This window comes from Myotis nattereri (genome assembly GCF_964212035.1).
Source record: "Myotis nattereri genome assembly, chromosome: X".
Classification (NCBI taxonomy): Eukaryota; Metazoa; Chordata; class Mammalia; order Chiroptera; family Vespertilionidae; genus Myotis; species Myotis nattereri.
In genome coordinates this window covers 90,591,085-90,617,481 of record NC_138078.1, presented here as the reverse complement: position 1 = coordinate 90,617,481, position 26,397 = coordinate 90,591,085, and the positions used below count along the sequence as shown (strand labels likewise).

General features: G+C 44.2%; 1 protein-coding gene across 3 annotated transcripts in view; it reads left to right on the top strand.

Moving 5' to 3' along the window:
* Window positions 1-8,831: 8,831 nt before the first annotated feature.
* PCDH19 (protocadherin 19) overlaps window positions 8,832-26,397 on the top strand; it is a gene marked incomplete at its 5' end in the record, with an annotated part of 105,083 nt that continues 87,517 nt past the window's right edge. For 2 of the 3 annotated variants that reach the window (XM_081115267.1, XM_081115266.1), the window contains 2 exons: window positions 8,832-10,978; window positions 14,645-14,972. In XM_081115267.1, coding sequence (XP_080971393.1) covers window positions 8,832-10,978; window positions 14,645-14,972 — 2,475 coding nt within the window. Of the gene's footprint in view, window positions 10,979-13,816; window positions 13,958-14,644; window positions 14,973-26,397 lie in introns of all 3 variants that reach the window. The other variant, XM_081115265.1, reaches the window with a different exon arrangement.

Genomic DNA, 26,397 nt, shown 5'->3' with positions numbered 1-26,397 from the left:
TTTTGAGCTATCATCATGTCCACTCTTTTCTGCCAGCCTTCCAGAACTGATTGTCTGTTCTCCCAAATGAAACTGCACAGCCAGACAGTGAGGCTTTCTCAAGTTCCACCATTTCCCATTTCTGAGAAAACGCAGAGCTGCAAGGGCCTCAAGCTGGGCCTGCTCACTCTGAGACTGTTAGTTCTTTCACCAACCCATCATTAAGTGCAAGGAGTGATTTGATCACTGCTGCCTAGGCTGCTATCCCTGAGTGGATATTGCCTGGTACTGATGTCACTGTTTTTTTAGATATTTGCTGAAAGAAAACAGCCAAGCTCAGCACAGCTGGTGTCTTCTATGATATAGGGCACTCTCTTTTCCTACCCTTCCCAACTCCCAGCTTTTGGAAGAAAGGTCATTGGTTCCCTATGGCCATTCTGGTCCCAGCTGTAGGCATGAGGCAAAAATTAATATGTTTTACTTTCCCAAGTCCAATGAGCCAATATGCAAACTCTTGGACCTCAAATTGAGATGCTTTCCCAGCTGGCAAGACATTGTTTTCTTCTCAATAAAAAATGGTGCATAAATTCTCTGCTGCTAAAATGATTTTTCTGTCACTTCTACTCTATCTGTCCTCTTTATGGTGCTCTCTCTGCTTCTTTTTGGGATCTCCCTTTTTCAGTTTACTCTCCACTGCCCCAGGGCTTGTCAACCTAAATAGATACTGTGTGTTGTGTTGTTAGTGGCATACGTGACATGCCTTTGGTACTTACATTGCTAAACCAGGTAAAGTAACTGAAGCTGTCAAATTGGCAATTCTTTACGTTTATTAGTTTTCTTTCTTTGCTTCTTAAGTTGAAATTAACCAACTTGTAAGTTTCCTAGTTCAGTGAAAGATCAGTCAGTGGAGCAGCTGGAACTCCCAGGGAACTACCTACAGAAAGCAACTCCTGAATCCTGAGAGAATCTTTGGAGGGACAAAGGGAGAATCTATTTGTAATACTTTAAGCAATAAAACAATAATAAAAAAAACAAACAAACAAAAAAAACACAAAGGGAGAATCTAAGCCCAGGCTGGTCGTCTAGGACTAAAGGTCCAGTGTTCTCAACTGAGGTTATCTTTTATCTTAGAGAAGGAAGCCCAGGAAGTTGACTCATTAGGTTGTCCTCTTCTCATCAGTTCTGTGGCTACTATCTGTTTGAACTTCATTTAAAGGTTCTATAACATGGAGTGCACATACTCCAGCTCCATCACCATATATCTCTAAGTCCTAAAAGATGTAGTTTGTTTTTCCCAGTCCTGTGGATATCTCCAAAAAGAACTCAACATCCTATAAGACAAGGCAATCAGATAGGTTTTATTTTATTTTATTTTATTTTATTTTATTTTATTTTATTTTATTTTATTTTATTTTGAAAGCTGATCTTCAAGAAGCATCATGTAGGGCTGATATTTTGGTCAGGGGTCTTTTAACAGCCTCACCCATTCCTTCCAGTGATATTTCTGCCTCTTTTCCCACTCCACTTGAACCACTCTAGAAATAGCAGAAGAGACTGTGCAAGAAGTCTAGGCTGGGAGCCAAAAGCCAAGTCCTTGTCTGGAGCTCAAATCTAAGGAATTTACACATGATACAGAGGCCCCTGAGATCTATTTACTAGGTTTCAGCACTAGAGTTTGGGGTAGCCGTGAAAATAAATGGATTGGCCTAAAAGAGGACACCCCTAATTTTTTATTTATAATTATATCATTTTTTAAAAAAAGACGCACTTTATATTTAAATTGGTTTTTGAATTCTCTTATTTGGTGTTTGTTTTTACTTTCTCCAAGTTATCAAAAAAGCATTTCCTCTGGGGGGAGTAAATGTCACTCTTACATGCCTCCTTGGGATGAGAGAGGCAGAGAGGGGAAGCAGAATGGCTGGGCATAATCTGATCAGAGTGCCTTTGAAGGGAGAGCTTTCTGTTTTCTGAAGTGTGGTGGGGAACAATAGCAGTTGGTATGAGTTTGCACCTAGGAGAACAGCATTTGGAGAGAAATTCACAAGAAAAGGTTAAGACAATAACACCCAGAGCCCAAATGGTGCTGTCAAACATCACAGGCAGTCACTGCAGGGCAGTGCAGAAGGTGTCAGAGAGCAGTGTCATTTATTGAAGTGTATCTGCTGGTTTAGTCTTTGCTAATTAAATGGTCCCCATGATGTGTGTTTATTTAGGGACAGTTATGAATTTTGCAGCAGCAGGGGTTTGGCCTGTGGGAAGTGCCATTCCTAAAGAGAGTAGATAAACCTGGAGGAGGCTTGGGAATCATTTATTCAGGGATATGGACCTTGTCAAAATGGGAAAGCTTGGGCTGATTAATAGCGTTCTGTCTCTTTTCACTACTGTCCCCTAACTTTCTTGTCTTTCTTGGAGAAGGCAAGCATCGGGGCCACGAAGAACAATTTTAGTCCTGAAGGAACACTTTGTCTACTCTTTGTCTTTCTGATACAGCTCCCTGGTTGTCACTGTTATCCTCTTTCACAGATTGGGAATGGGAGGGGGTTATGAGGAAGAGAGAGGAAAAAGTACAAGGAACCTCAAAGACTTTTCTTGGCCCCTTTCCCTAGTCTTCCTGGTATTTCAGAAGGGTCAGAAACAGAATCCAGGACGGTGGAAACTGCACCCCACCCTTGCTCAGCGGGTCTACATTCCTAGCTGTTACTTTTAATGCCTTTTCATGTGATGTCTGAGTGTGTGCATGTGTGTGTGTGTGGGCGGGGACTATAAATTGGGCAATCACTTTGGGTAGAAGGGAACAGAATTTCAGGAAGTTATCAACATGGTATACTTCATCCTGGTTCCTACTCTAGCAAAATCTATAGTATACAAAATTATATACTGCTATTAAATTAATCAACTGAAAGTAAAACTTCATAAGGGCAAGGACTGTCTTTTAAAAGAGATTTCCAGTTCCTAACACAATGCTGGGCACAGAGCCAGCACTTGTTGATTTCACAAGGGAAATGGTTGAGTTTTATGTAATGAGATCATCTTGGCAAATCATTAAACTACTCTGAAGTAGACTTCCACATCTGCAAAGTTTCTTTACCTCCTAGGGATATTGTAAAGATTAAATGAGATGATGACTTTAATAATGACGCTTTTCAAGTTTTAGCTGTTTCCTCCATTTTCATTCTTTTATTTTCTCTACTCTAGAAATTGTAACCTAAGTAAGGAAATCATATATGCAGGCTGGAAAAGTTTGACTTTGGTTATTTCTTTAAATCAAGCTTTTCTAAGAGAACCTCATCAGGCAGCTGGTCAATTTTGTCGCATAGAGTGGAATTCCCACAAGATACAACAAAAGCCAAGCTAAATGATCCATTTTTCTGTAGCAAGGGCAGAGGAGTGGGGTGTCAGAACGCGGTGGGCGAGATATAGAGGGGGGAGAGAGAGAATAGTTATTTGAAGGCTAATCTCTTTGGAGCTTGAAGGAAACATTTTTGAAGAACACACAAGCATAACCAATGGACAAAGACACTAGAGGGGTGAGGGCATGTGTGGGAGGCGGGGGGGGGGAGGTGGTGAGGGAGACAAGGGGGTGAGGGAGGTGGGGCGAGGGGTCAATGGGGGGGGAAAGGAGACATATGTACTACTATTTGTAACACTTAAACAATAAAAATAAATTAAAATAAAAAAAATAAGCCCCCTTAAACTTGTCAGTACTACAGTTCTCATATTCTGGTATGTTAGTTGTTAGTTCCTACCATCAATTTTAACCTTTTTGAACAAAACTATTTAGCCTACTCTTATCCATCATTTTTGGTCTTCTTCTATTACCATTCAATGTTATTTCTGTGGCATGAATACAATTTTAAAGATAAAAAATACATCTCCTTACCAATTTTGATTCTGGCTTCAGTGACTCAAAGAGCTGCCTTGGCCCAGAGAGCTGGCCCAGGCACCAAAGCACTGTAGTTGGTACCCAGGGCCTGATGTTTCTCAGCAAAGGTTGGATAAAAAATACTGAGAATGGTCACTAGATGTCCCTCTTGTGTCTCTAAAGAGGCTGAGGAGGCGGGGCTCCTTTCAGGATTGAAGTAAAAGGAAGCTAAAACTAAGAACTTTCTTTCTTTTTTTTTATCTACATGCAGAACAGTTTTATTCAGTTTATTAACAAATTCCTGATCATGAAGGTGTTTTCAGCCACTCATTTACTCAATAGCATTATAGCTCTTGGAGTATAATGATCAAGTGTGCCTATTAGGAAAAAAAAAAAACATTTTGAGAGCAAACAGTGTTAGCCTTATCAGTACAAATAGACGGGGGGGGGGGGGGGGCGGAGGGATGGAAGAGCTGTTTTTTTAGAGGGGAGGTATAACGATCACTCTGAGCCTGTGGTATAGAAAAGAAGCAGGGGCATATGCCCCTGCCTCCCCCAATGCCTGGTTTCTATAAAAGCGGTTTGTTATAGTTGGAAGCGCTTGGGGTGCTCTTCGTGGAAAACAGGGGCTACTGGAATGTGAACAGCCAGCAAGAAGCAGGGAGTCCGCTGCCATCTCTTTATCGAAGAGCGCGTTTGTCTTTGCAAATGCTGAACATGTCTTTACAATGTGATTGCAATTACAAAGGTAATGACATTGTACATGAATTGAATTCTCCTATTTATCTTTAAAAGACAGCAGAATATAGACATTCTATTAGCACTCCCCAAGGTAAAAGGTCCGCAGCCTTCTTATCTTGTGTGCATCTTTTCAGATGCCACGGCAATGTTAATCATTTTACCTGAGTAATTCTTCCATTTCTCGTTACCTGGGGGATTGTTAATGGCCGAGACTACTTCTCAGACTCTTTGCTCCCGCTCAATCAAGCCGTGGAGGCGCCAGTTTACTTTTATTGATCAGCGGGTTCCTGACAGCCTTGCCACAAGGAAGCAGCATCATCCTTTTTTAACTTAAAGGGGAACAGATCACCTTAAAGTTTACAGCTAAAAGCCTCTAAGCATAGCATGCAAACATTTTAGCATGCTGCTAATTGTTCTGTTTAAATAGTTCAAGCAATATTTTAGAAAGCTGCCAAACGCCGACTCACATCCCGTGATCAGATAGCAAACCCATTTCAAATGCCTTTTTAGGCCTTTTTAATTAGACCAAAATGCACTTCATTCCCACTCGCTGACATCAAAGGTAAATAACTGTGATAAATCAAATGGAGCCCTTCTCTTTGCCGAGTCCGCGAGGTGCGCCCTTGCTGCCTGCCATGTTGTCACTCTCCTCCACTACTTGCCCATTTTTCCAACAGGGTCTGCAGAAAACTGGACAGGGCACGGGACTCCCTCCAGCCACAACTCTGCTAGTCCCTCCGCATCTCTAAATGACCAAAATTAAATGACACTCATTGCAGATGCTTTGATTTTTCTCTGTGATGTTCTGGGCTGAATTGCATCCTAATGGAAAAGAGTGAAACGCTCTCCACGCGGAAAGCGGATTAGGCACCTTGAGCTCTTCCCTAGGTCTCCGCTGAACCTTCAAGGGGTCTTAAACTCACTGCTGATACTCTCTCTCAGTAGGAAGAATCTGTCTTTTCCCTCTCCCTGTAAGGGTAAAGGCTGCTAAACTAGCTCCTCTTGGAAGGATAATTTTTTTTTTTTTAAGCAGCTGGGGTGCTCTCTGAAAGAAGATGGCAGTTTTGAGAAAACCTATTGTGACTAAATGCCTTTTCTTCTTTTCTTGTTTAATTTTATTAAGGGCAAAATGAGTTTCATTTTAAGCCCACAGGCTCGGAACAATGTCGCTGGGTTAATTATGAGTGTGCTTACCGAAGACTCAAATATATGAGAGGACTCACTCAGAAGGGAGGTTTACTCTTCTAAGAATTGTGAATTCAGAAGCCGGTCCCCTCCACCACCAATTTACGATTTTAAAGAAACAAACAAATGAACAACTTATTCAAGCGGATTTTTATTTTTCCCGCTAGTGACCTTAATTAAGAGCCTCAGAACCAAGTGGAGAGGAATCCCCCTCTGTCCCCAGGGCTCCTTCGGTCCGGAAGGCAAATGGAGTTTGATGTCAGCCGAGCCACGCCAGCCTCTCGCTTCTCAGCTCTGGCAAACCCTGCATTAGCCGTCACCACGACCGCCGGAGCGGAGCTGGCAGCTCCCTGGGACTGAGGCCCCGTGGGAAGGCTGGGGCGTCCCGCGCGTCAGCGCCCACTCCAGCTGCGGGCGACCTAGGCAGACTGTGCGCCAGCCCCGCAGCTCCCACCCGGCTCTGGGCTCGACTGGTGTGGCGCGGCGGCGTTGGCTCTACCCGCTCTTCTCAAACATACAGTTTATTTATAGGGAGCTAAATTCCCCAACAGGGTGGGGTGAGGGGCAAGGAAATGAGTCAAGCTCTCCTGGAGGCTCAGTCCCCGCACCGCGGAACCCATCTGATTAACAAGCAGCGGACCAGAGCGAACCGAATCCGGCCACGGGTCCTACTGGGGTGGGGGAAGTGCTGCATCTGCCCTGGTAGGAGGGCTGGGGTTGACGGTCCGGGAGGATGGCTTCCGTGATTCTCAGCTGAAGTGAAGACTTATCGGCCAAGAGCCGGATGAATGACCACCTCCAGGGAGCTTTCTCCTTTCTTTTTTTCCTTCCACTACCCGAGAAAGAAAGGAGAGGGAGATAGAGAAGCAGACAAACCCAGAACGCTGAGACAAAGAGGGAGGGAGGAAGACGGCAGAGGGGTGGAGGGAGAGAGGGGGAGTGGGGAGGGAGAGAGAGAAATATAAATATGATATTCAAGATATGAAGATATGTGAGGGAGATAAAGACGCCCAGAGAATCAAATCCTCCTCATCTTTCCTGCAATTTCTACACTCAGGAGAGGTGTGCCGGTCCTGGGAAGGTTCGGCCGCAGCGCTAGCATGCCCCGCTCCACCCTGTCCTCTTGCCCCAACCTGGCCGGCCCACCAGGCCTCCCCCGACTCCCGCCTGGGCTCTGCGGGTTGGGATACCACTAGGTCCTTTCACTGTGGAAGTTTCCGGCTGGCCCCGCCCAGCGGGCCCCCCCCGCCCCCCGCGCCACGGCCCCGCCCCAATTCCGGAGCCCGCTGGGCTGTGCGCTGATTGGTCAGAGCCTGGCGTAGCCCAGCTCGGCAGCTCCGGCTCTCTCCGCCTTTCTCCAGACTCCTCGGCCAGTAGTTTGCGGCAACGGGAGGAGCAGCAGCAGTAGCAGCGGCAGCGGGCGCGTAGGGAAGACAGACTAGTGGGCGCAGACGGCAGCAAAGCTCCCGCACACCATGCCCGGCTGGCCCGGGGGGCACTGGCACCCGTGTCCCTAGTCCAGCGCGGGCTCGTGGCGCATTGCTTTCCGCGGCATTCCAGCTGAGCGGATTCATCTGAGATACGAAACCTCCCACTCCTGCTTGCTCACACTCCACACTCACACTCCCCACCCCACACACTCACTCTCCCTCTCCTCGCACATTCACGCACATTCACACACCACCTGAGAAAGGAAGAGAAAGCGAGACAGACCTTCCGAGTGCAAGAGCGCCCGAGAGGGAGGGAGCCCAACGCAGAGGGGCCAGCGCCTCTCCGGAAAGATGGATTCAAGACTCTCCCGCAAGTAAACTTTGGCGGCTACAAAACCGTCAACCTTGGCAGATGCTGAGGCGAACCCCAGCGACATGCCACTGAGCTAGGAGGGCTTCCTTCGGCGGCGGCGGCGGCGGTGGCGGCGGCGGCGGCGGCGGCGGCGGCAGCGGCGACCCTTGGAGCGACACCCCTGCCCAGACCCAGGGAGGAGGAGAAGCCCCCAGTAACCCGCAGCGGCGGCCCCGCCTCTCTTGGCCGGTACTGTTGTCGCTTCCCCTCTCCTCCTCCCCATCCCCCGCCCCCATCGGGCAATTGGAAAGACCGGGACTTTGATTTTCTTTGACAAATTGCCAACGCCCGGTTTCCACAAACTTGACGCGGAAGCTCGGGTTGCGTTAGTAACTTTGATATCCGAGACGCAACGCCCGCAGTCCAACTGCTTGGTGGTGGGAACTCTGCATCCACCTCTGATTCTGGACTGACGTGCCCCCCAAGCCTTCCAACGCCAACCTCTGCACCGGGGAGCGTGCTCTCCTCTCAGCTGCCTCTCTACCCTCTACCTTCCCTTGCTGACACTGGGACTGCTATCCGGCTCAGCCAGATACCTGGGCGCCTGCGGCTCTTAACAAAACTCAAACGCCCACCTGCGATCCCCCTTTATTCTCAGCCCGCCTCAAAAAGGGTAGTGTGCCCCCCCCCCCCGGGCCCCAGAAGACGCGTTCCAGGCGGCTCCCCTCTCCGCAGTGAGCCAGGAGCGCTGCGGGGAGGTCCTGACGTATGCCAGGTGCTCAGACGAGGAGCTAGCCAGTCCCCGTGCCGGTGCGCTGCGGCGGGCCGGGCAGTGCCTGAGACGCTGCATCCCCACCACCTTCCCCGCCTTCGCTGCAAGAGCTGTCCAGACTTAGCCGCGCGTCAACCCGGCCACTCAGACACGGTCCGACCCGCCGCCCTGCGCCGTAGCGGCCAGTCGCGCCCGGCTAACTCTGAAGGGGGAAAACTGAGTAGCCGGGCTGGAGGGTGGGGGCTCGGGGCCTCGCGGTGCTCCCTCCGCCCCCTGGAGCCCCCGGGCCCCCCGCAAACCCCCGCCGAGTCCACCGAAACCTCAGCATTGGAGCCTGCGCGGGTATCACCCGCGCGCCGCCGGGCCGCCCTGGGTGGGACTCCTCCCGAGGCCTCCAGGGCCCCGGGGCGCGCGCAACAGGCGGCCCAAGTCAGCGGAAAGCTGGAGCGCCGGCGGCGTCGTCCTCGGAGGGGTGTGGAGAGGCGAGGCCAGGCAGAGCCCCGCGCAGCCATGGAGTCACTCCTGCTGCCGGTGCTGCTGCTGTTGGCCGTACTATGGACGCAAGCCGCCGCCCTCATTAACCTAAAGTACTCGGTAGAAGAGGAGCAGCGCGCCGGGACGGTGATCGCCAACGTGGCCAAGGACGCCCGCGAGGCGGGCTTCGCGCTGGACCCACGGCAGGCCTCCGCCTTCCGTGTGGTGTCCAACTCGGCTCCGCACCTGGTGGACATCAACCCCAGCTCAGGCCTGCTGGTCACCAAGCAGAAGATCGACCGAGACCTGCTGTGCCGCCAGAGCCCCAAATGCATTATCTCACTTGAGGTAATGTCCAGTTCAATGGAGATCTGCGTGATTAAGGTGGAGATCAAGGACCTGAACGACAACGCACCCAGCTTCCCCGCGGCACAGATCGAGCTGGAGATCTCAGAGGCGGCCAGTCCGGGTACTCGCATCCCCCTGGACAGCGCCTACGACCCGGACTCTGGCAGTTTCGGAGTGCAGACCTACGAGCTCACACCTAATGAGCTGTTCGGCCTGGAGATCAAGACGCGTGGAGATGGCTCGCGCTTTGCTGAACTCGTAGTGGAGAAGAGCCTGGACCGTGAGACACAGTCGCACTACAGCTTTCGAATCACTGCTCTCGACGGCGGCGACCCGCCGCACCTGGGCACTGTTGGCCTCAGCATTAAGGTGACTGACTCCAATGACAATAACCCGGTGTTTGGCGAGTCCACCTATTCAGTGAGTGTGCCAGAAAACTCACCTCCAAACACTCCCGTCATCCGCCTCAACGCCAGCGACCCAGATGAAGGCACCAATGGCCAGGTGGTCTACTCCTTCTATGGCTACGTCAATGACCACACTCGTGAGCTCTTCCAGATTGATCCACACAGTGGCCTCGTCACGGTCACCGGTGCCCTAGACTACGAAGAGGGCCATGTGTATGAACTGGACGTGCAGGCCAAGGACCTGGGGCCCAACTCTATCCCCGCACACTGCAAGGTCACTGTCAGCGTTCTGGACACCAATGACAACCCGCCGGTCATCAACCTGCTGTCAGTCAACAGCGAGCTGGTGGAGGTGAGCGAGAGCGCCCCTCCAGGCTACGTGATTGCACTGGTGAGGGTGTCTGATCGAGATTCCGGCCTCAATGGGCGCGTGCAGTGCCGTTTGCTGGGCAACGTGCCCTTTCGGCTGCAAGAATATGAGAGTTTCTCCACTATCCTGGTGGACGGACGGCTGGACCGTGAGCAACATGATCAATACAACCTCACGATCCAGGCGCGCGACGGCGGTGTGCCCATGCTGCAGAGTGCCAAGTCCTTTACTGTGCGCATCACCGATGAGAACGACAACCACCCGCACTTCTCCAAGCCCTACTACCAGGTCATTGTGCAGGAGAACAACACACCTGGCGCCTATCTTCTCTCTGTGTCTGCCCGAGACCCCGACCTGGGTCTCAATGGTAGTGTCTCCTACCAGATAGTGCCGTCGCAGGTGCGGGACATGCCTGTCTTCACCTATGTCTCCATCAACCCCAACTCCGGCGACATCTATGCGCTGCGATCCTTTAACCACGAGCAGACCAAGGCATTCGAATTTAAGGTGCTGGCCAAGGACGGTGGCCTGCCCTCCCTGCAGAGCAACGCCACAGTTAGGGTCATCATCCTCGACGTCAATGACAATACCCCAGTCATCACAGCCCCGCCACTGATCAATGGCACTGCTGAAGTCTACATCCCCCGCAACTCTGGCATAGGCTATCTGGTGACTGTTGTCAAAGCAGACGATTATGATGAGGGCGAGAACGGCCGGGTCACCTATGACATGACCGAGGGAGATCGCGGCTTCTTTGAAATAGACCAGGTCAATGGTGAAGTGAGAACCACGCGCACCTTCAGCGAGAGTTCCAAGGCTTCCTATGAACTTATTGTGGTGGCTCACGACCATGGCAAGACGTCTCTCTCCGCCTCTGCGCTCATCCTAATCTACCTGTCTCCTGCTCTCGACGCCCAAGAGTCAATGGGCTCAGTGAACTTGTCCCTGATTTTCATTATCGCCCTGGGCTCCATTGCCGGCATCCTCTTTGTCACTATGATCTTCGTGGCGATCAAGTGCAAGCGAGACAACAAAGAGATCCGGACCTACAACTGCAGGTAGAGCCAACTTTTCTTTCTTTCCTTTTTTGTCTTGGGTGAAAAAGGTGTATCCGTGTGTGTTGCTTTGTGAAAATCCCAGTGCTTTGTTTCCTACTTAAATGCATGCGTGGTACCTACAGCTCTTCTTTTTGGAGGGGGGAGTTTGTGGCAGTCCACCTTGATCAATTCTTTTGATCTGACAATTTGCTGGAAGATAATCATATACTGTTCAATGGATTCTGTCACGTAATGATGATGAGCAGCAAATCAGTTATCATTTTAAAATTTGTACAGCTGTCTCCATGAAGTTGTGGCAGAAAAAAAAAACGGGGTGGGGAGGGAGAGGGAGAGGGAGAGGGAGAGGGAGAGGGAGAGAGAGAGAGAGAGAGAGAGAGAGAGAGAGAGAGAGAGAGAGAGAGAGAAGAGACTGATTTTCAGCAGAACCACCAAGTACTATAACTTTATTTCAGGGGCACAGCGTTTTGGGGACAGGTACTGAAAGGAGGGGGAGTGCTGATAGCTGCCCTTTCACTTTGTAGAGATAAAGTGTTAAGAAAGCCTGTGAGTGGAAATCTGAGGTAGGAAATGGAGAATTGGGGAGAAGAGACAACAGGAATGGGTGGGGAAGAAAGTGATTAGTGTTTTTTAGTGTTTTCTTGGCTCGTTTTGTATCCAGTCCCCAAACATCTGGTTATGTAAAATGAAAGTCTAGTAGTCATGTGTATGTTTTCAAATATCCGGTTGGTTGGTGGGATATAGACCAAACATCCCAATGAGGGACAGGACTTTGCACCCAGATGTTTTTGTAAAAAATAGCAAACTTCTGGAGTTGATGTGCTTTCTTCTAATGTGGACTGGTTGTTGTATTAAGATCTGCTTCCTACCAGTGGATGTCACTATGGACTATAATGTTACAGCCTCCTTTGAAGTGTGATCAGGGTGTGTGTGTGTGTGTGTGTGTGTGTGTGTGTGTGTGTGTGAGAGAGAGAGAGAGAGAGAGAGAGAGAGAGAGAAGAGAAATGTGGAAATTGGAATAACACATACAGTTTTTTAAAAAAAGATTTTGTGATAAGCACATTAGAGTGCCTCGCTGAAGACCTTCCTTACAATTGGGTAGAACAAATCTAAGTATTTATAGAATCCAATTTAGGATAATACATGTAATTTTTTTCCAGCAGTGTCTTATCGAAACGGTTGAAAAAAATAGTTTGTTTACTTTTCTGAAAATGAATGATACTGCTATTTCTAACCAAGGTGTATGTGTGCTTTCAACACACCTACACACCCAGTGTGTCTTTTGTGCCATCTGTGCTTGCATGTTAATCAGTCAAAATAGGTCCGATTTGTATTTTACATGATCTGAAATGCACACTTCTGTGAATTAGAGTCCCCTGAATATGTAACAGCCATGCAATTATTGTTTCCCTTTTACTATTCTCTGTGTTACACAAGTTAGTAGACAAATGCTAACCACACATGAATATCAATCAGGTGCCACAAAAGAGCAGCTGCAATGCCTCATAAATGCTTTAATCCTGTTACTACTGAAATGGCCGTGACTTTTCTTTTCTTCAGCTCCGTCATTTCAGATGGGAGACATAGAAATTAATATTGCTCTTCTACCTTTGAAACCTGCAAGGGTCAGTGGTGATTTTTATAGGAGAAAAATGCAGGGTCTATAAAATGTTATTAATATAGAAATAATGATAGAGGAGGCTCTTTTTAAAGTCATTTCCTGAGCATAAAGTAAATGCATAAGACCCTTTCCTTGATGAAAAAGAAATCAGCTTGTGATAAAGATATTGAAGGCTTTGCCACCTCTTGGTGATGTATGACTAGAAGTGAGAGTTCTTTCCTAGAGGTTGCCAGGAAGATCATTAAACAGGGAGGAGAGCATTTAAATTGAAAAAAAAAAAGTCTTAGTGCTCTCCAACTTCACCCACATGTGAATTTTGTAAAGAGCTCTGTTCCCTGTGATGGTTTGGGATTAATGAAGTACAGTTTAATTAAATAATTGGTCAATATAGACAAGGCTGCCCAATGAATGCCTCAGCTGAATAATTGGACAGTGCATTGCCAAACTTATGTACCTATCATGGGTAAACAAAATGATTAGAACTTACCATTGATACTGTAACAGATTAGAAAAGAAAATCAACCCTCATCCTGGGGTCTTGGGGATTTTATCTGCTCCCAAGCCCCAGTAGCATCAGCTTGCCATCACTGCAAGCCAGCCTGAACATTGAGCCAAAGGGTGAGGGGAACACAACTGCTAAGCTCTTGGAAGATCACAGGGACAGAGCAAGAATTTGCCTCTGGAGATATGTCATCTCCCTGTGTGCTCAGACTTTTTAGAAAACAAAAGTTGAAGAGCTTGTCTTTCCATGTACTAGGCAGAGGTTTCTTGTTCTCAGCATCTGCAGAGCCTCCTCCTCAAATGCACTCGTTTATGACACTTGTGAGATGATCTGCAATTGCTACTTGAATTGGGCTCTTTTTGTATTCAGACAATTAGCTTTGTCCAGTGAAAATACAGACACCGTCTTTCCCTTGTAAAGATCAACCTGTATTATTTATTAACCCGATTGTTTTGCTGATTATTGCCCAGAAATTGAATTTCCAACAATAGGCTGAATCATTGTGTGCAAAATAATAAATGACTTTGATAATTTCACTGCATTTTAATGTATTTCTTTTGAAAAGTCTTAATGCTTGGTGTCTTTGGTGCACGTTGCTGGGTCTGTGTCAGTGTTAATTAAATTGAGCTCTTTATGTTCCAGTTGCAGCACAGCTGCTTGTAGGTACACCTGAATGGAGAAGGATGCTGAATGCACTAACCTTTAAATTCCTTTGCAGTAATTGTTTAACCATCACTTGTCTCCTGGGCTGTTTTATAAAAGGACAAAACAGCAAGTGTCAGCATTGCATCTCGGTTTCTCCCATTAGCGAGGAGCAAGACAAAAAGGCTGAGGAGAAAGTGAGCCTAAGGGGAAAGAGGTAAAGAGGCATTTCCCCTCATTCAAATGGGTTTGGCTATCAGATTTCTGCCGGAGAGGTGGGGTGGGGAGGGGAGTGGAAGGGAGCAGGGCTATGGCAGAGGGAAGGAGGGTGTGGAGGAGAGGAGCCAAGAATGTGTTAACACAGGGTCTGTTCTCCTACCCCAGTCCAAAACTCATCAGGTCAATCATAGAGGAACCTGATTGAGGGTCTTGGCCACATGGAAAATGTCTGGAGGAACTGGAAAGAGGGTTATTTTTTTATTTCCTTCTACCTCTTCTTCAGTTTAATTAAAACTTGCTTCTTCTTTCACCCAGGAGTTACTTTGGGTTCCAGGGAAGCTCCAGATTTGAGCATTTTCATGCTTTCTCTCCCATAGGTTCGACTTTCCCATCCCCCCATCCTTGCTAAATGGCCACTCTCAGTGAAAACATTCCAAATCCAAAGTACAGAAACTTTTGTTGGGGGGAGGGGGAAGTGGGCAGTTATTAAGTTTAATAAGAAAAATTTATGGCCCTCAGCTTGTTTTCCAATGTAAAGCGCACAGGGAGAAACCCGATGATGTAATGCACCCAAATAAGAAGCGGAGCAGAGATGGGGTGCAACTTCTGGGGTGCTTAATGTTTATTAATCAATGCATGGTTTGGGAGGGCGTTAGCGATACATCCTGCCTTTTCTGTCACATAGAATCGCTGAGTACTCCTATGGGCATCAAAAGAAATCAAGCAAGAAGAAAAAAATCAGTAAGAATGACATTCGCCTGGTACCCCGGGATGTGGAGGAGACAGACAAGATGAACGTTGTCAGTTGCTCCTCCCTGACCTCGTCCCTCAACTATTTCGACTACCACCAGCAGACACTGCCCCTGGGCTGCCGCCGCTCTGAGAGCACTTTCCTGAATGTGGAGAACCAGAATACCCGCAATACCAGTGCCAACCACATCTATCATCACTCTTTCAACAGCCAGGGCCCCCAGCAGCCAGACCTGATCATCAATGGTGTGCCTCTGCCTGAGGTGAGTGCATCTAAATGGCACTGTGAGGTTTACCCAAAGCTTTTCCCATAGGCCCCTACACTGGCACCTTCGCTGGCAGGAGTAGAAAGAACTTTTCTGCCTAAGCCCATTTCCATAATCAAGGTCTGCTACCAGTGCTTCTTGGGGCAAAGGGTAACAACATATTGGGCCTTTGTAGGGGTGGGTTTTGGGAGTGGGAGCTCAAGGGGGCTGCACCTTTGAAATCCCTGTTTGGTATCCTGGAATAATATGAGTTTGCTCCACCTGTTTCAAATAAGGCATGCTTGCCAGCTAGTTAAAGTGGCAGAGAAAGAGTCAACAAGTAGTGTTAAAGATGGATTAACACTGGAATGCTCAGCCCAATTTCCCAGGGTGAGAGTGACTCAGCCTCCCAAAGCCCCATTTTTATTTTTCTTTGGTCACATGCTTGCTTTGCCAAAAATATGGATGGGCTGGTAAAAAGAAGGCTAGCAAAAAAATTTAAAAGGCCACTTTGTCATTTCTTGGTAGGTCTTATGGTGATGTTTGACAAATGAGGAGCTTGAAACTGTCACTAATAATGAAAATTTCAGGAATTAACTATGCTTTTGGATTAGCTGTTTATCTTTACTGAGAATGAATGTTTTAAAATGGAAGCATTATTTAAAAAACACTATATGGTCCAATGTTTGCCATCTATGGAAATATCTCAGGGTAGTAGGCTGAAAATGTGGATGATAGTGGGTGTGTGGCTGAGTGAAAAACTATAAATACAGTTCTAAAGTTGATTTTATTTTTCCATGAATTGCTTAAGTCCCTCTCTGAAAATTTGATGCACTGGGAGGTATATGCCCTCTTCCAGGCCACTAATGCAAGACCATACTGCATATTTGGAATACTGCATACTTGGAGAGTACTTCCACATTTAATGAAGCACCTTTTCAACCACTGTCTCCTTTGATTCTCGCAATCAGGTATCTTGATACATTGTCCTTCAGTAGATGATGAAATGGAGATCCAGTGATGCTATGGAATTTGTTCAGACTCACAGAGCAGCAGGAGAGAGAAAGAGAGAGAGAGAGAGAGAGAGAGAGAGAGAGAGAGAGAGAGAGAGAGAACGAACTAGATCACAGAGCTCTATAGCTCTGGTGAATGCTGTTTCAGTGACACCTTCCTGCCTCAGAAATAATTCAGCCTGACATACCTAGGTTATGATGCATATAAAACAGCCTCATAGTATTTGTATCAATTTCAAAAGGCAAAGTGTTTTAGGACCACTTGCATCAATTGCTTCTCTTGATTCCTGAAAAATAATTCTCATAATTAATGGCACCAAATAACTGTTTTTAATAAGAAACTGATGATATTCTGATAGCAAGAAAAACAATACTTTCAATCTATAAATCTATAAATAAGGATTTATTGAAAATCCAGTAGTATGCTAGGTAGGCTCATTTACAATTGTGAATGTCAGTGAATAGTACTAGGGACTTGACCATCGACTTTTTTAAAGGACTACTTGTGGACCACCAAGTGTTCAGCAATAGAGAGGGAGAGATAGTGCTATGAGTGGAATAAGATAGACCATGATTTTGAATCTGGGGGACACCTCTTGCTATGGAATCCCTCTGAGTACCTGTTTCTTCATCTACAGAATGGGCACATCTGCCACACAAGGTTGGTCCAAGGAAAATATGATATTGCGCAATGTAAAAGGTCTGATACATAGGTGTCTTTTGAATAGGACAATAATTGGAAAATCACTGTTGCAATAGTCTGTACAACTAAGTGTGACTCTCTAGGCACTTGTAACCAAAGAGGAATTTAGGCTGGTTCTATATAGGTAAGACCTACAAAGTGGTTAGAGCATTAATATTGGCTATATAAGCAATAGAGGTAAAAGGTTTTGGGTTCAAGTGCTGACTGCTATTGCTTGTGGAGATGGACAAAATGATTGAATCCTGAGGGCTTGGTGATTACTTATGCCAGTGGTCGGCAAACTGTGGCTCGTGAGCCACATGCAGTTCTTTGGCCCCTTGAGTGTGGCTCTTCCTAAGCCTTAGGAGTACCTCAATTAAGTTAATAACAATGTATCTACCTATATAGTTTAAGTTTAAAAAATTTGGCTCTCAAAAGAAATTTCAATCATTGTACTGTTGATATTTGGCTTTGTTGACTAATGAGTTTGCCGACCACTGACTTATGCAATCAATTCAAGGCTCTAGAGGAGTGTGAGCCTAGATGTCTATGAGATACTTGGAAGGGGCAGGAGACATATGACAATGTCTGCATGGTTTACCTAAGATCTTGGTGTTCTTTCTGAAATTCTCCTATGGCAGAATTAAGCAAAGTATTGTTTCAATTATTTAGAAAAGCCATTGAAATTCTGAATTATGATCCTAACCCTGACTACAAAGCCAGATGTTCTCCTTATTTAGAAAAATCCACAGATCTAGTGTCTAGGGCTAGTCAGGGCCAAGACAGTGTGTACTAGACACAGTGGGGTTAAGTGTATATTTCTAACATCTGGAGAGTTCAACTGACAAACCCATTCTGAAAGGGGATAGACCCACATACAGCCATGCATGAATCAGGCAATGTAACCTGCATATGTCACAAAGTCCCACATAAGGAAAATGACACTTCTCTTTTTCTTCTCATACTAGAGGCCCCTCAGTGTGGATTAGGTAGAATACTTGAGGTACAGTGAACTCTATAGAAGAGCAGGAATGTTTGATTTATACATTCAACTAATATTTTTTGAGTGTGTACTCTTTTTAAGGGTCTGCTCTAGGGTCTAGTGTTTGAGAAATAAAAAAGGATGGTCTCTGATATCAAGGAATGCACGTTCAAATGGGGGAGATGAGCAAACAAATAGGTGATTTGTACGGAGTGATAAATGCTACTATTGGTTAAAATGGGATATTCGCCTTTCCTAGGATAGTAATACACTGATGTATTTCCTACATTTTCTTCATTAATTATTTATTTATTTAAGAAACAAATATTTATTAAGTAATTACAGCACAGAGTGATAAGTACTACAATGTGATATGTATAAGATTCAATGGAAATCTCCGTGTTAGATCTTATGCCACTTATTTTTTCATTAAACCATTATTATTTCATTAAACCATTCTTTTTGTTTATTCAACTTAGTAGCATTTATTGCATATACTTATAATGTGCCAGGCACTGTCCTACTTGCCTAGGATATAAAAATAAAACACTTGATCTTTGGCCCCAGGGAGCTTACCAGGAGACCAGACAAATAAACAAATCATTTCAATTCAGGATAACATCTCTTTCCTGAACATATATTACATTCTTACTCTCCATATTGGGACCAAAGATCAATATACATTAGGTTCCTCTGCGGATCTACCTTGTGATAAACCCATTCTGTTCCCTTCATTAGCTGCAGTACAGTTTCAGGGCTTACTAGCAATACCATTTTAGAGGCGTCAGAATTTCCCTCACAGGACTCCATCACACTTTGAAGTTTATAACCTTGGTATTAGAGCAAATTGATTAGCATTGTTTGAGTATCTACTGTGTGCTCAGTTGTGTGGCAGGTACCATGAGAATCCTAAATAAATATAAGATGTAGATGCTTCCCTTACAAAGTTCTTAGTCTAGTTGGGGATCTAAGAACAGCCACTATATTTTGCTGCAAGTAATACAAGTGTTTCTACTTTGTAGGCTCCTTAGTATTCCCACTCTCCTCCTTCCATGCTAAACCTGCCACAATTTATATGTGGATTTACGGTTGAACTCTCAAAGTTTGGTGCTGATTTGGGCGTATCTTTTGCATTAGTGTGCAAATGTGGACACATCTGAGCACTATTGGCTCTAGAAATCAACAATGTGACTTTAAATGCCATTAGGTAGGTAAGGTAAAGGGAATGGAGCATTAATCTGGAAAACTGAAGGTTAACCTTTAGTATTACAGAGATAATCTTGCCCAGATTGTATATCATTATTTATCTGTCCCCTGATGATGGTGAGGAAATACGTTATATGGATTTTGTGGTTTTGTACACAAATTTGAGGAGGAAAAGTGGAGGATGTCTTTGCTGTTGACAGAAGTTTTGTAGAATTAGTGATGTTCAGGTATCTCTTAAATATTTTACATTGAAAGGTGAGGACTGATTCATTGGCATTCTGGTTTATTTGGTCCATAGATTGAGTATATGTGTAATTGAATGTGTGTGTGTGTGTGTGTGTGTGTGTGTGTGTGTGTGTGTGTGTGGTGTGGAGGGTGAAGAGAGGGAAAGGAAGGTTTGAAAAAAGAATGGAGAAGAATGTAGGTTTGTCAGTTTGCTAAGATTTTTCTAAAAATATTCAAATTTTTTAGAGGCTTCTTAGTAAGGCAAACGACTTTTATTTCAATCTATGGGACTGAAGTGTGTCTACTGGGACCCTCTGGATACTGGAAAGTGTAACTTCCTTGTATTTCAGCATTCCTGCATTTCCCTTTTTTGTCAAACAGGCTGTGGTCATTGCTGGAGGGAAAAAAGTGCAATTGATTTCTTCCACTGGTAATGGAGACTGGGTGGGAACTTCTCCTGCCTTCATAAGGGGTGAAATGACTCAAACACCCAGTCTCTTTGATGAGGCATTTTAAATTTTAGTTTTCTAATGTTAAATATTCCTAAATTGACAGCACTAAGAGAGTGGTAGTGGACAAGAGATTCCAGAATTCTAATCATAGGTGTATAGGGATTTAAATTTTGGTTTCAAACTGAATCTTGAGTTCTCTCTTTCTGTTTTTCTACCATTTGCTAGCAAACAGCAGTATCTTTGATATGACACTTTCTCAGGGTATATGCATGCTCTGCTATGGTCACTCACCAAACAGTTTCATAAATAGCAGTGTAGTAGCAGTGGGAGAGTTTGCAGCACAAGGATATATGTGACAGACTAAATTGAATGCTTCCAATTATCCTACCGAAAGTCTCAATGCATGTTATCTTAGTGCAAGTAATGAAACTAAAGCACCAATTAGGCTTTGAAGAAACTAAGAAGAAAAATATAGCTCAGTATGCCTTGGTCCCTAAAACAGAGTTTTAAAGTTAGGGATTTGCAGTGATTTGAGTGAAACTCCAGACTAAGAAACTAGAAAAGCAGCCACAAACCTGTAAGATGACAGATTCAGAAATCACTAGAAAATGAATGGGTATGTTGAGGCTGGCTTGGATAGCAAAAAAAAAAAAAAAAAAAAAAAAGCACAAAGCACTACTTCCTATTAAAACTAAGAAACACTTCAGCGAGTATTTTTTACTTTACTTGCTCTTTTTTGACAGGGTTTTGGAACCATCTAAGTTTTATCCCTAAGGGTCAAAAGTAAGCCCCAGGCTGCAGAAAGAAGCAATGGAAAACATCTTTTCAAAACTGCTTAGTCCAATTTTCTTTTACACTTTGGGTGGTGAGCACACAATGGAGTATAGAGATGTTGTATTGTAAAGTTGTACACCTGAAATTTATATAATGTTACTAACAAGTGTTACCCCAATACATTTAATTTTAAAAATTGATAGCTCTACTTCTACTAAGACATTCTAGGGCTGCCGATTGCCTATATTGTACCTTATTAGCCAGTTTGAAATCTAGCCCAGGTAGTGTGTTTCCCAGTGGGAATCCGCTTGCAAGATGTGTTCCAGAATAAACTGTTCTTCTGTCGTCTCCATGCAACTGCCACAGAACTCAGTTAGTTTACATTAGTATTTGCTAATTTATTATTACCATTCCTTATTGGCAATTAACTGGTTACCTTAGAGATCATCTCTCTCCCCATACGCCTTCACTAAAGTTGAGCTCAGCCAGAGGCTTGCTAATGATCCTGAGATTTCTCTCCCTAGGGGACTGGGGGTAGGACATTTTTCATAGAGGGCTCTGAGGCTTTGGAATTCCTCTTATCAGAGGACCACTTGTTTTGGGTCCCTGGGACTGCACCTGGTTTTTCTCTGATTGTCAGTCAGACTTATTAGGTGAGAGGACCCGTAGACTTTTGCCTCCCTAACCTTGCCCTAGTCTTTGCTGTGACTTTAGTATACTGTGTGCAGAGGCTGAAGCTAGGGGGTTGGGGTACTACTTGTTAGGAATTAGGGGGCTAAAAAGTATGAAGTCACCTCTTGGCAAAGCTGGAATCGTTCAATTATGGCACTGCAGTAGATCTGAGGCATCTTCCTGGAGTTTCAGATGTTGAACCCTCTGCATGTGTATCTCAGTTTCCAGGGCTTAGGGAAGGCCAAGCTTGGCAGGGATCAAGTGTCTCAGATGTGAGTAAATGAAGTCATTTGTACAAGAGATCTGTGTGTGAGAGGCAGGAGGCTGGCTCTGGAGCGGTCATTTTCCCCCACTGAGAGGAGCTTGATTTCTTGCTGTGTGACTGGCTGGCCTTTAATGTGAGCCTCATTTACTTCGAACAATTGAGAGGCTTGAAGCAAAAGTCCCAGAGGATCAGTTGTTTGTAGAGGGAAATGCTCTTCAAGTTACATTTCCTCTTTGGCTGTTGTGTAGTTACGAGTGGTTTTTGTGTGGGCTGTATGATGAGGGTCACTCTGTTTCCAGTGGGTGTAGCCAGGCTGCAAGTGCCTCTCTAGGTTCCCCCCACGGAATGGTGAGAAAAGTACTGAAGCTATGTGAAGAACAGCTTTGCCAGGTCCAGGAACTTGGGCTCCCATTTGGAAACCTCATTTGTTGTTATTCAGCATTTTGCTTAAAAATATTGGCTAGGGCCGCACCGCTTCATAGCACTCCTGGAAAAGGTATCAGAATGGACCAGTATTCCCACTTTATAAGCATGAAAATGGAATTACAGAAAAGGCAAATGACTCACCCAGGCACACAACTGGACTCCATTTTGCTTGACAGACGTTCCTCCGGTGAAACTTTAAAGTGTTTTCTGTCACATAACAGAAATTGGGTTCCACAGGAGGACGTTGAATCCTTGAATCCTAGTGTGTTCCTGAAAAGCTGTGCAGCAATTGAGTGTTTGTTTTATAAAGTAGACCCCCCATGTTAACCATATTGGTGGCAATCCATATTTATAGGAACCCTGTGGTGGATTCTTTTGCAAAAGAAAGAGCCCGTGTGTAATGGGGATAATCAACTCCTGACTAATTTCCATTATAAGTAAGTCTGGATTTTCACCTACCTTGTTTGCTTAAAGTGAGATTTCTCACTTGGCAAGATTTACAAAACCTTTGGAAGGTGGGCTAATTCACTATTCCCTTGGATTCTCACTATTTAGCTTTCCTTTTTGAATCTCACTTAATTAGAAAAACATTTAATTATGTAATATTTAAAATACACAGAGTCCAGAGAAAACAGATACATATCTCCCAAATGTAAGACACTTCATATTTGTTCCAGATTTAAAAAAATTAAATAGAAGGTTACAGCTACCCTACTCCCATCTTATTCTTCTCCTTCACATTTTGTATGTCTGTGGCTGGAAAAACAGAATCACAAAAGGAATGTTTGGGTGCTTTTTGTCTGAGCCTGTTGCACACGCTTCTGAAAGAGATAGCTCCCACTTGAAAACCCCCAAATCAATAAGGGCTTCCTGAATTGAGTAGATCCTGGGAATTACTTTTGAAAATGGAAGAGCTCTTTTAGACTTCCTTTAAATTCAGCATTTGGGGAGGAAGAAAATTACTTTTCAGAAGTAAAAAAATCAGAGTGAGAGTTTGACAGATTGACAGACATACAGGTGTTAGGAGCAGTTGTCTTGAGTTTTGAGCAGACCATTTGAAATTGAAGTAGACAAGGAGCTTAGTGTGAGGCTTGCATTCTCCTTGAACTGTGTTCATGGACTAGCACCAGGGTTTCTTCATGTGGGATGCTTAAGCACTTGCCTTGATGTGCATAGTCTTCGGATGCTCCATTAAGTCTCTGGATGCCTGGGTGGCCAGTTTTAAGCTTCTCCCACAGGGGCCCATCTGTCCACTGTTCTGTGACAAGATGCTCTCACTCACTACCACCAGCACTGGCCTTGGCAGTCTCTGCTTCCTGGATTATTTTCACTCCTAAATCTGATTTCCAGAGCATGAAGGGCACTTCTTCTCAGAGTGTGTAGCTTGCTCTTCTGAATAAAATGAGTTCCCTGTGTAAGTTGGCAGGAAGATAAAGTCAATCAAAGAGGCAGATTCTCCCTTTAGGTGTATGTGTGTGTGTGTGTGTGTGTGTGTGAGAGAGAGAGAGAGAGAGAGAGAGAGAAGACATTATTTGCATCTCTTACCCACTTATTCTGCCTCTGCCTCTGTGGTGATGGAGTCTTCAGGAGCTGGCCTTATGCTACACAGTCTGTGAGCTTAGGTCTTCAGAACCCTCCTCCCCAACTTTGACACCCAGCTGGTTGTCTCTATAAGGAAAAACTTATAAGCCTATTCACAGCAGGGAGTGATCTCCCTAAATGTGAGGCTAAGGCACCCCAATTTGATAAAGTTCAGGGACAGATCTCATGGGGACTATTTTTAGTTGAGTAGTGGGCAGCCAAATAATTATTTTTTTGTGCATAAAATTCAGCTTCAGAAAACCTTATAGGTAATTTTAATTTATTGGACATATTTTTTTCTGAGGCTTAGTTTCTCTTTTGTCTCTTTTAGGCATAATTTTATTTCAAGCCTTTCTCTTTAATTCACTTGGCTTGAGGAAATCTGGTTTGGGTTGCCTATATGTACAGGTACTCTGCTATAAACCATGTCTTTTCTTAGTGAGATGCATGAGTAGGGAGACTAGATTAGACTGCATTTAGAGTGATGGGCTTAACCTTTAAGCATCTCTCTCTCTCTCTCTCTCTCTCTCTCTCTCTCTCTCTCTCTCTCTCTCTCTTTCTTATTTTTACAATGAAAGATGTCTGTAATCTAGTATGCATATGTAAAACTTGACATGTTTGAGGGAGACAGGGCTCTGGAAATGCAGGGACAAGCAGAAGCATCTGGCCATAGGTAATGGTGAATGGCTTGTTGGAAGACTGATTTCCTCCTCTGTGCTGCACTCAGAAAACTGGCATTGACTATGATCTTGCTGTACTGGTCATTTCTTTAATTAGTTCATTTCCATTTTCTCAAGTATGGACTTTTGAGTGATGGAGTGCGCTAATGGCAATGTTTGTTCCTAAGAGCATAGGGGAGAGAACATGATGGCATTAGTATTAAATAATGGCTTTTTCATAGTGGGGTTTTGTCTGATTTTTTAATTGCTAAACAATTTATGGTAGTTGTGGCTCTTTAGAAAAAAATCTCAAATGGTACATATTAAACACCAATTTTCTGTGTGGCCTGTGAGCTTGCTAATGGGATGTGTGTCCTCTTACACCTCGAGGTCACTCTTTCTAATTTTACCTCTACTGGTAATTCTTTAGAAATGGAAAAAGGTGTGTGTGTTGTTGCAGTAAGAAATACAATAAGGTAATACCTGCAGTGGAAAGAAAACTAAACTGCCTTTGCACAAACTATACATTGTATAGTAGCCTCAAAGAGCAAAATCTTATAAAACTGGTAAGCCATAAATACTATGGCACTGGGAATTACTGAAATGGCATCAGGGGGCTTGGTCGTTGCACATCTGATCATCTGGCATCTCAAGAAGAGATCATGGAAGGTGGAGAAAAACTGGAACTGCAAAGGTTTGTGGCTGTGAATGGTGTCAGATTTGGTGGCTCATGGGATAAAAAAAATACTGTGACCTTGCTCTCCTCACACTTTGACCCTAACAAGTTCCATCAAGACAGTTATCTCTAATGTGTGAGTGACCCAGAGTCATTGTATCCCCAAAGATAGCAATCTAGAAGCCTGTAATTCCGGAATAAGGGAAGAGGTCACTAGCAAAAAAAAAAAAAATTAGGAACCTCATAAAAAGGAGCTTCAGTTTATTAAAAGCTATTATTATTAAGGAAATCAGATTTCAGGACATCAAGGATTCTAAAAACAAATGTAACACATGCTAAATTATACTAATTCTGCAACATTTATTTGAGGAGATTTGGTCAGGGGATTTCCAAGTTCTCTTGCAACTCTGAGTGTAATTTTGTGAATTTTGCAGCATTGGTTTGAAGGTCTTTATACAGCATTAAGGTTTGAGTCCATGTAATGACAGTGTGTGCTCTGTAGGTATTAAAGGTAAGGAACTTAGTTAAGATAGGTGACACAATAACTTTTAAATGAGAGTGACATATTCTGTGTCTAATGTGAGTTTTGAGTGTGTAATCAAAACTCAGTAGCCTCCCCATTCAAATAGGTCTCCATGTCTAATGTGAGTTTTGTTATAAAAGCAGCAATGACTATACTAACTTTGCCTCAGTTATTCTGTACTTGTTCTAGAGATGAGTAGGAGATACACTCTCCTTGTCTGGCAAACCAGACCTTTCAGAAGAACACAAATTCACTTATATATAAATTGTGTTGATAATCACATGACCTTAAAATTCATAGAGCTGGAAGTCACCGAGATCTCCTTTTTAAGTTAGATATTCTTGAGAACTATTTTGTATATCATGATAAATTATCTAACCTTTCATACTGTTGAAGGCCAACATTATGGAAATAAGCAGGTTTTTATTCTATTCTAAGGTCAGTCTAACCAAATTATGCAACTTCTAATGCAATTGCTTGAAGCTTCCACTTTGAAAGTTTTCTCATTTTAATACCTTGCAACAGAGATAAATATTTTAGCTACTATTTGTGCTTAAAGATATATTTCACTGATTGTCATCCTCTTAGTGGCGTTTGTTGGCATGAGAGGCAGTTTACAATGGCCTTGCTCATTTTGCTGTTTGCTATAGACAATCAGCAAAAAGTCAGAATTGAATAAAAATGTATTTTTTGTGTGTGCTTGTTATTTTTAATTTCAAGCCATAGGAGGCTAAGTGAGCCCTACAGAATCAATATATATGGGGCACTTGGGGTTTTGCTTGAGAGCCAAAATGAGGTAGATTTTCTTTTAACATGGATTTGATTCCAGGATTATTAAACTCAATGCATATTGGAGGCTGACGGATTGCATTTAGTAGGATTTGGGGCACTGTCTATATAACAAAACAATCTATTTCTTTCAGGAAGTAAACTGTTCTTTCAGGGGAAGGGAGGTCAGTTGGGGAGCCCTTGGGAAGTTCTGTTTTACTCTTAAGACCCATAAAGAATATTTTTCCTTATAGGTAGGGCTAATTCTGTGTAATTATTTTTTGTAGAGTGTCTGGAGTTATTAATTATGTTTTGTTACTAATGAGTTTCTACAGTGGTTATGGTTCTGTGCACTTAAAGGGTATTCACTTATTCTAGGTAGAGCCTAGTTCTCTATGATTCTTTGCCTCTAGACTTTAGTGAATGGACTTATTGTTTAGTAATGGGTCTCTTTTCAAGGAAAAATATGTTGGCTTGATAATATTCATCCATTCACCTATCCACTAAATATTTGTAGTTAAGTATTTATTGACCAACCC